Source organism: Prionailurus viverrinus, chromosome B2, assembly GCF_022837055.1.
Source record: "Prionailurus viverrinus isolate Anna chromosome B2, UM_Priviv_1.0, whole genome shotgun sequence".
In the NCBI taxonomy this organism is placed as follows: domain Eukaryota; kingdom Metazoa; phylum Chordata; class Mammalia; order Carnivora; family Felidae; genus Prionailurus; species Prionailurus viverrinus.
The window spans coordinates 563,802-574,324 of NC_062565.1; the positions used below are offsets into that span (position 1 = coordinate 563,802).

At 36.2% G+C, this 10,523-nt stretch overlaps 1 protein-coding gene across 1 annotated transcript; it reads right to left on the reverse strand.

The window, feature by feature from the left end:
• Positions 1-3,744: 3,744 nt before the first annotated feature.
• LOC125166360 (olfactory receptor 2J3-like) lies at positions 3,745-4,683 on the reverse strand. Its single transcript, XM_047860253.1, has one exon. It carries the CDS (start codon positions 4,681-4,683, stop codon positions 3,745-3,747), a length of 939 nt encoding a protein of 312 aa, XP_047716209.1.
• Between the last annotated feature and the right edge of the window lie 5,840 nt (positions 4,684-10,523).

Genomic DNA, 10,523 nt, shown 5'->3' on the forward strand with positions numbered 1-10,523 from the left:
TAATAGGATGAACAAACTAAGGAAGAAAGAGAAAAACAAACATAAAAACACACTCTTAAATACAGAGGAGAAACTAGTGGTTGTCAGGAGGAGGTATGTGGGGATGGATGAAATAGATAAAACGAGATTAAGAGGTACAAACTTCCAGTTATAAAATAAATAATCTATGGATATGAAAAGTACAGCATAAGAAATATGGTCAATAAGATTGTAATAACATTGTTTGGTGACAGACAATGACTACACTTAACTAACATCGAGTAATGTATAGAATTGCTTAATCATTGTGTTGTACACCTGAAACTAATATAACACTGTATGTTCATTATACTTTAATTAGAAAGCAAAAAAAACCCACAATGAGATATAGCTATAAACCTACTAGAAAAGCTAAAAGAATAAAAATTGACAATACCAAGTGTTAGAGAAAATGTGGGCAGTTGGAACTCACATATACTGCTCTTTGCAGTGATCATGGTACAGACACTGTGAAACCATTTTGACAGTTTCTAATAAATGTGAACATATACTAGGGACATGATCCATCAATTCCACTACTATGCATTTACCCAAGTTAAATGAAAATTACGTGCCCACACAAACACTTGTCTACTAGTTTTCATGACAGCATTATTCATATTAGCAAAAAAGTAAATACTCCCAAAAGACTATTATCAGACAAATGAATATATTGTGCATTATTCATACAGTGGAATTCTAGCCATCACTTAAAAGGAAGGAGCTAGTGACACATGCATAAATTTCAAAGACATCATGCCAAGTGAAAGCCAAACTCAATGATTACTCACTGTATCATTATATTTATATGACATTCTAAAAAAGAACAACAACAAAAGAAAGAAAAGTCTAAACTATAGTGAAAGAAAACTAATCCCTGCTTAAAGCTGTAGGTAGACGAAGAGAATTAATTGCAAAAGAGCACAGTGTTCTTTTGGGAGTCAGGGAAATGTTCTATGTCTTCACTGTGTGATATTTACACAATTATACATTTGTCAAAACTCATTGGACTGTACATTTTAAATGGATGGATTTTATTGTATGTAAGTTATACTTCAATAGACCTGAAAAAAGAGAGCCCTTTATCTGTTGAAAGGCTGGAGTGGGGACTCCTGGGTGACTCAGTCTGTTGTGCATCCAACTCTTGGTTTTGGCTCAGGTCATGATCTCGTGGTTTCATGAATTCGCATCGGGCTCTGCACTGACACTGTGCAGCTGCTTGCAATTCTGTCTCTCTGTCTTTCTGTCTGACTCTCCCCTGCTCATGCCTTTTTTTTTTTAAAGAAAAGAAAGATGAGTGCTACATGAGGTATTCCAAATGGTTGTATTTCCAGGGAGGTAGTAGGAGTCCATGTTTTCATATTTTGTAAAATTTGTGTGATATGTAAAGGGATCCCATCACATGATTTAATATTAAAACCATTATTTAATAAAAAATATATTATATATATGAGCCTTACTTTGTGTATAGGTTCATGGGACTCTATCTTGTATCAATGTTCATGTCTAGTAAGAGATTAAAAAGAGGATGAGAGAAGAAAACAAAATCCACAGAGAGGGATCCAAGCACAGCAGACCATGTAATAGTAATGCACTCAGGAGCTTAGGGGAGATCCTGCACTTTATGTTCTTAGTTTTATAATTCACTTAATAGGATCTAAATCTTAAAAGAGGTGATAAGCTAAAACTTTAATATCTGAATTATAGCTAAAAAAGTAACGAGTTTCCTTTTTTCCTTTTTTAAAATTTATTTTTTGAATCCATGTTAGTTAACATTTACTGTAATAATTTCATGAGTAGAATTTAGTGATTCATCCCCAACATATAATTCCCAGTGTTCATACCAACACCCCTTCCTTCAGATACTTCACCTAATTGTTCCATTTATGAATTCTCATTAGTTGGCAGTATATAAATAACAATTTTAAAAGTTATTCCCACTATATGTATATGCCTATACATATAGTGGAAAAAATATGTATATACATTTTTAAGTTTTTTTAAAAAGTAGAAAAAGAAGAGAAGCCTACCTGTACTGCATTACTGGAGAGTCTCTCCCATCCATGACTCACCAGTACTATTATCCACCACTGAGAGCGATAAATTAAAGAATATGGACCAATTTCTTTTTTAACATTAAAAGAATAACGATGTTTAAAAGAAAAGTTTTAATGTACTTTCAATATGTCATTAAGAAAGCCCAATCAAAACAAATTAAACACATATCACTTTCTTTGGTTTTATTGAATAGTATCATCTTACAGGAATTACAAATAGTTATTTATTTTTCAAGATTTATGGCCAAACTCCTTGTTTTATTTTAAATTTAATTAATTAATTAATTAATTAATTAGTTTATTTATTTATTTTGATATTTTTGACAAACAGAGAGTGGGGAGGGTCAGAGAGAGAGGGAGACAGAGGATCCCAAGTGGGCTCTTCACTAAGAGTGGAGAACCCAACATGGAGCTCAACTCTTGAATTGTAAGTTCATGACCTGAGCCGAAGTTGGACGTTTAACCGACTACCTACCCAGACACCACTTGTTTTAAATTTTAAAAAGCTATCCCAATTTATTAGCACTGTGCCCAGTGACAAATTAAGTCATATAATGATACTTTATTTTTTTATCTTATATTGTTATTTCCCCCACCAGAAAATGAGTTCTATTCAATCAAAAAGAGTGTTTTATTCATCTATTTCAACAAAATTCTGAAATCTAGAAGATATTTAGCTACCGAGGTAAATGAATAAATGAATGAGTAGATGAATAATTGGATAGGTGAATAAATGAACGATTTTGAACAGATATTTCTTTATATTGTTCAACGTGACAAGCATATAGACCCATAGAATAAAACACTATCATATAGTATCTGAAAAAAAGTATGCTTCAACCAAAGAATTGTCATACATCTTTTCACCATTTAGCTAAATTGAATGCCTGTGAATGACCAAAAACTCCATTCATCTATGTCTTTACTATAGTGCTCCCATCTTTTTGTAGATATTATTGCTCAGTCCATAATTTAGCACATTATTCTTATATTTTATTTATTTTTAAAGTTTTTATTTATTTATTTTGAAAGAGAGAGAGAGCCAGTGGGGGACAGACAGGGAGACAGAATCCCAAGCAGGCTCCACACTGTCAGTGCAGAGCCAGATGTGGGACCTGAACTCACAAACCGTGAGATCATGACCTGAGCCAAAGTCAAGAGTCCAATGCCTAATTATCCTGAACCACCCAGGCTCCCCTTAACATATTATTTTTAAAACTCAGCTCCTAGTGAAAACTGGGTGGCTCAGTCAGTTGAGCATCCAACTCTTGATTTCAGCTCAGGTTATGATCTCACTGGTGAATTCAAGCCCACATGAGGCTCAGTGCTTTATGGACCCTGCTAGGGATTCTCTCTCTCTCTCTGACCCTCCCCCACTTGTGCTTTCTCTGTCTCTCTCAAAATGAATAAATAAACTTTAAAAAAGTCCCTAATTTCTATGGACACTAAATATGGAATTATTAAAGATTAAAGTGTTACAAATCAAAAAGTTACCTCTAGATAATGTTTTAGAATTAGTCAATAAAATGAATCCAAAGTTAGGACTGCACTTTCTTCTATGCTTTCTGGGTTGTAGACTAAAATAAGTATCAAAGAAAGAGGGAAACCACCTTCCAAGATGGACCAGACTCTGAACAAAAGTTGCAGGATAAAAATTGTGATCTCTCTATCACAAATCCCACTCCCATCCCACTAGTCTCCTTACTGCCCCTCTTACATCTTTGTTTCTGAAAGTGTAGATTAGAGGGTTGAGGCTAGGCGTAACAACAGTATAAAAGAGGGCAATGAACTTGCCTTGTTCTTGAGAACTTCCTGATGGTGGCTGCAGATATATGCACAAGATTGGAATGAAAAAGAGAGACACAACCATAAGATGGGATCCACATGTTCCAAAGACTCTCTGAAGTTTGACTGATGACTGCATCCTAAACACAGCCAGGGCAATGGCAACATATGAGCTGAGAATCAAGATGAGTGGTATGAGGACAAAAATGGAGCTCGTGATCAGGAGGGTCAGCTCATTAGCACGGGTATCAACACATGATAATCGCAGCACTGCTGGAACCTCACAAAAGAAATGGTCCACTTGGTGATGTCCACAGAGGGGGACCCAGAAGGTAAAGGAGGAATGAAGTGCTGAGGCGATAAAGCCACTGACCCAGGAAGCCACAGCCAACATGTGGCAGAAACGAGGGTTCATGAGCACGGTGTAATGTAGGGGTCTACAGACAGCTGCATAACGGTCATAGGACATGACCACCAGGAGGACACACTCTGTGGTTCCCAGTGCAAGGACAAAGTAAAGTTGAATCATGCAACTGGCATAAGAGATAGTCTTTTCTGGGCCCCAGAGATTGACCAGCAACTGAGGGATGGAGCTGGTGGTGTAGCAGAGATCCAGAAAAGAGAGGTTTGAGAGGAAGAAATACATGGGAGTGTGGAGACGGGCATCCAGGCATGACAAGACAATGATAAACAGGTTGCCTATCAATGTCACCAAGTAGAACATCAAGATAAGCACAAAAAGAACTACTTCCAGATGAGGCCAATGTGAAAAACCCAGTAGAATAAAGTAGCCTTCAGAACTTGCATTTTTCCCCATCATCATTCATTTTTTCCAGTACCTGACGAAAGAACCATAAACTCAAAGGCTGATAACTCAAAGGTTGTTAAACACTGGTCAGTAGTGTGGGGAAAACCTATGCCATTTCCAAAATGCTCTTGTTTCAGTAACATTTTTATAATTTTGTTTTTATTTTTCATTCACATATTTTTTCCTGTTGTAGATAAGATCAATAACTTCTGAAGTGAATGAGTTCTTTTTATGAATCACTAAATTGCTATTGGATAAATAAAGATTAAAGATTAAGTTCCATAGCCAGGAAGACAATCTTCATGAAAAACAATCTTTTTAACAAAAAAACCTTTCAATTTATTCCTCTTTTGTGTATTTTCAGGCCATTTCCAATTTTGTGGTTACAAAGAAAGGAATATCTCTACTCTTAATAATCTTACATATAAATGAGAGCCTACCATGAGATGAAAAACAACTGAGTACCAACTTTAAAAGGTTAATATTTGGTGAAAAAAATAAATTTCAATTGCACTATGGTTACAGGAAGAAGAAAATATTCTTATTCATTTATGTATGCTAACGACTTATTTTTAGACAAAAAAGAAATATCATCAACGGAAGTATAAACAAAGGCTCACGTGTTCACACATACATCCCAAAATGAGTATTCACACTATGAGCTAAACTAAAGGTCTTAATACTAATTGAGACGTGAAATAAGGAGGATTCAGTGATGGAATACTTCCAACCATAAATGAGACTAGAACTAACTTTGAAAGACCAAAATGAAATTACAGAATTGAAGAAAATTGCAGAGGAAGCAAAAAGAAAAGGGAAGGTGTTTAGAGCAGGAAGCTGGACAGGAACCTGTGGTTCTTGGGACTAAATGTGAATCCCAGGCTGTGAGGCTTGGGCAAGAGCTGGAAAGACAGTTTCCACAAAATTTCACATGCTTTAGGACAGCAGCTAAGACATTTGAATTCTAAGTCATAATTTATAATTATTCCACATTTTTAGGTTTTCTACAATTTCAAATTGAACTTCTGAATAGAAAACTCACTGATTTTTAATAGGCAAAGATATGTGAATATTGCATAAAATCCAGTTGTAAGTTTCTTTTATACTTGATCTTTTGTGCTTGTTTATTTTTGTGAAAAATAAAGTTTAGGAACTCCAATGTATATTAATAACTTGGTTTTCGTTTGCTTGTTTTCTCTTTTGTGTTACCAATCTTTCATAGAAAATACTAACACTTTATAATTGTTGCTAAAAGATATAGTAACCCACATTTACATATTCCCAAATAGCTTTGCCCCAACACATCTCCCCTCACCCTCTGACAAAAGACAGCAATCACAAATTCAGGCAGAACAGACCCACATACAGTCTTTTGAAGGACTTTAACTAGCTCAAATATTATAATATTAGCATTTTTAAAAGATGTAAGGGATGTCTAATTGGTCAAATTACAGCTGGAGAGACAGGAACATTTAATGTGGCCCAAGATTATTAAGATCGATTCACAAATATATCTATACACCATTTTATATTATTCGTAATGTAAGTGTCATTAACCTCATGAGGGATGGTGGAAATTTTCCAAGTGATTTTTTTCTTATTTTCCTAAAATGAGAGGCAATACACCACAAAATATTTTAACTCAAATGTTGTGGGTATTTTCTCTGAGGTAGTCAAAACTGTCTTGCCTTACAAAGAAAGCTGTCTGAATTCCTTTGTACATTAATTAAAAGAAAGCAGCAGTTGTGTAACATTTAACTGCAATACCAGCCATTGTTTAGCATTCTCCTAGAAGTGAAAAGGAATAAGAGATAAGGGACAAACTATCCAGAATTCATAAAAAGAGAAATTTAGAGATTTATGTCTTGATTTTCTTCTTAGAGGAAAAGAGGGAATGAAGGCCCTATAAAGGTAGCTTTAGAATTATGGAATAAAGTATCTTCTATTCTTTGAAGTCAAACATCATGGGAAAAATGGGTGGCTTAGCGCTCTCTTTTAACCCCAGCGTCACTAACAGACATTCTCCTAATTCCTTTCATGTCTGTGTCTTTGAACTAAACCTAGCTCTTATCCAGGGCTCTCTCAGCTTTTCCATACTGACCTTCATATATTTGTCCCTCTCCCCACTGTTCTCTTCATGCTTTATGCTTTACCATTTACAAAGCAATCAAGCTCTCTGGATATCATGCAACCTGAGACTATCGACCTAACTGCCTTCCTGTACCAACTGTGCTAATGTTCAAAATCTAACCATGGAAAGCAGAATCTAAAACAAACTGTGGCTATCATTGTCACAGAAAAGAAAGGCTGAGCTTGTCAAGGAGATGTGTTTTGAGCAGAATGCAAGAATTCTTTAGGGCATTTAAGGTATCAGGGGATGGAACCCTTATCCCAGAGCAAATAAGGACTTTAAGGAAACAAAAAGAATAATGTGACTTTCTTTCCTTGACTGGGACCATGGGGAAGACAAATCCCATAATTGCAATTAATACCCTTCAAGGAACTGTCCAGGTTAGAGCAGTGTAATATTCACAAGAAAAAAACTCTTCACAGAAATGCCTTCAACATGATGTTGTCCTTGTACTGGGGCACCACAGAACTTATTACCAACCAGTGGGGTAAAGTTACTTTGAATTGTATTGTCAATGAAAGGAATGGGTTCTGCTGATTCACCTGATTTTTCCCCTGCCCCCCATGGCGGTAAAGCCCAAATTTGCAGGACCACTGGTTAGAAGTAGGGGAGATTCAGGAGCCATGAAACAGAAAAGATGGAATACATTAAAACTCACCTTTTCGTTATTAACCTGGTGCTTTTTGAGAGTATAACTACACCTTTTATGCTTTCCTGATTGTCTTATAGAATCAATTACAAGTTTATGCCTTAAAAAGTCTAGAAAATCTATGTAGGAGTATTTACAGCCCTAACTCCACTCCTTCCCTCAGCTTAGTAGACAGCTGCCATATCTATTCTCACTCCAACAGAATTCTGGTATTTCATTCTCTGGAGAGGTCTCTAAACTGCAGGTTGCTAGCCACATACCTTAATTAAACCCTAAACCTAGCACTAACCCTAACCCAAAACCATAATTCCTAATCCCTAATTAAAATCCTAACCCAAACCTAATCCCTAGAGAGGTCTTTGACCTACAGGATACCAGGCACATAATATAACTCTGGGGTTAACACTAACACCTTCCCTAAACCTAGCCCTAAAACTTACCCTAATCCTAGATATGAGGGGGTAAAATGTGGTATATATAGATACAATGGAATATTACTCAACCACAAAAAGAATGAAACCTTTTGCAATGGATGGAGCTAAAGTATTATGCTGAGTGAAGTAAGTTTATTAAAGAAAAACAAATACCATATGATTTCACACATATGTGGAATTTAATAAACAAAACCAACAAGCAATGGGAGAAAAAAGAGAGAGGTAAATGAAGAAACAGACTCTTAACTATAGAGAACAAACTGAGGGTTATCAGAGGGAAGGTGGGTGGGGAATTGGTTAAATGGGTGATGGGGATTAAGGAGGGCACTTTTTGTGATGAGCACCTGGTGTTGTACAGAAGTGCTGAATCACTAGCTGCTACACCTGAAACTAATATTACACTGTATGTTAACTGGAATTTAAATAAAACTTTCAAAATTGAAAATAATCCAAATATCTCCAAACCTTTTATATTGAACATTAAAGTGATCTCTACCAATTTTGTTTATTATCTCAAAAATCTTCCATTAACAACATTCCTTGGCTTCCCATTAAAATCCCTCTGTCAGGAAGGGATTTTTGTTTCCTAATAACTAATCACACTGCTAATGCTATGGCCTGTTTTCTGTATTGCATGCCGACTCATCTGAGTCTAGCAAGAGTCACAGATATTCATTTATTTTTATTTTTTATTAAATATAATTTATTGTCAAATTGGTTTCCTTACAGCACCCAGTGCTCATTCCAACAGGTGCCCTCCTCAATGCCCATCACCCACTTTCCCCTCTCCCCACCCCCATCAACCCTCAGTTTGTTCTCAGTATTTAAGAGTCCCTTATGGTTTGCCTCCTTCCCTCTCTGTAACATCCGCACCACCCCCACCCCATTCCTCTCCCCCATGGTCTTCTGTTAAGTTTCTCAGGATCCACATATGAGTGAAAACATGGTATCTGTCTTTCTCTGCCTGACTTATTTCACTTAGCATAATACTCTCCACTTCCATCCATGTTGCTACAAATGGCCAGATTTCATTCTTTCTCATTGCCAAGTAGTTTCCACTGTATGTATAAACCACATCTTCTTTATCCGTTCATCAATTGATGGAAATTTAGGCCCGTTCCATAATTTGGCTACTGTTGAAAGTGCTGCTATAAACATTGGGGTACAAGAGCCCCTATGCATCTGCACTCCTGTATCCCTTGGGTAAATTCCTAAAAGTTTTAGGTTTGTATCTCCCTTATTCCCTCCAAACTCTAGCAGTGCTGTGGTTCTACAATGAGCCAAATTTATATCACTTGTCTTTCACATTTGAACTCTGTCTGTGAACATTTGGCTTTATATACTGGCTTCCAATTTTACACTGGTTCTTCATGCCCCCCTAATAAAGATAGCAAACACTTCTAGTGCACTTAATAGGAGTTAGACTATTTTAAATTTTTTAAAAATTGTTTTTAATGTTTATTTATTTTTGAGACAGAGACAGAGCATGAATGGGGGAGGGTCAGAGAGAGAGGGAGACACAGAATCTGAAGCAGGCTTCAGGCTCTGAGCTGTCAGCACAGAGCCCGATGCGGGGCTCGAACCCACGGACCGTGAGATCATGACCTAAGCCGAAGTCAGACGCTTAACCAACTGAGCCACCCAGGTGCCCCGGAGTTAGACTATTTTAAACACTTTACATATATTGACCCTTTTGATTCCCACTGTTACCCTACAAGGAAGGCTAGTCTAATTATCAACTTCCCGAGATGAGGAAATTGAGGTGCAGAGAACTTAAGTCACTCATCGACTACCACAATGTGAGCATGGGAGGCAGCATTTAAAACCAAGTATGCTGGCCCCAAAGTTAGAACTCTTTGTCACTTTGATGTAATATTAAAGTTCAGCCGCACACATTTTGCAAATATATGTGAGAGATAAACCACTGCCATACAAAGCCATGTTCCATTAACCTAAACCATTAGAGTCTCTTGTGATTTTATAGAGAAAATATGTTATATTCTGTTTGTATAAGGATAGGAAAGTGCAATATATTTTGTTATGTATGTTACATTAAGATTACACAATATTAATCTCAAAATTTATTTTATTATAGAATTTAATCATTTTTAAAAATATTTTAAAACTTCCAAACTCATTCTATGAGGCCATGATTACCTTGATTCAAAACCAGACAAAGACCCCTCTAAAAAGAATTACAGACCAATATCTCTGATGAACATCAATGCACAAATTCTCAACAAGACACTAGCAAACCATTTCCAACAATACATGAAAACAATTATTCACCATTATCAATGGTATTTATTCCTGGGCTGCAGGGATGTTTCAATATTTACAAATTAATTAACGTGACACATCACATTAATAAAATAAAGGTTAAGAACTACATGATCCTCTCAATAGATGCAGAAAAATATTTGACAAAATACAGCATCCTTTCTGGATAAAAACCCTCAAGGAAGTGGGGATAGAAGGAACATAACACAACATCATAAAGGTCATATACAAAAGACCCACAGCTAATATCATTCTCAGTGGGAAAAATCTGAGAGCTTTCCCCCTCAGGACAGGAACACGACAAGGATATCCACTCTCACCACTTTTATTCAACATACTACTGGAAATCTTGGCCTCAGCA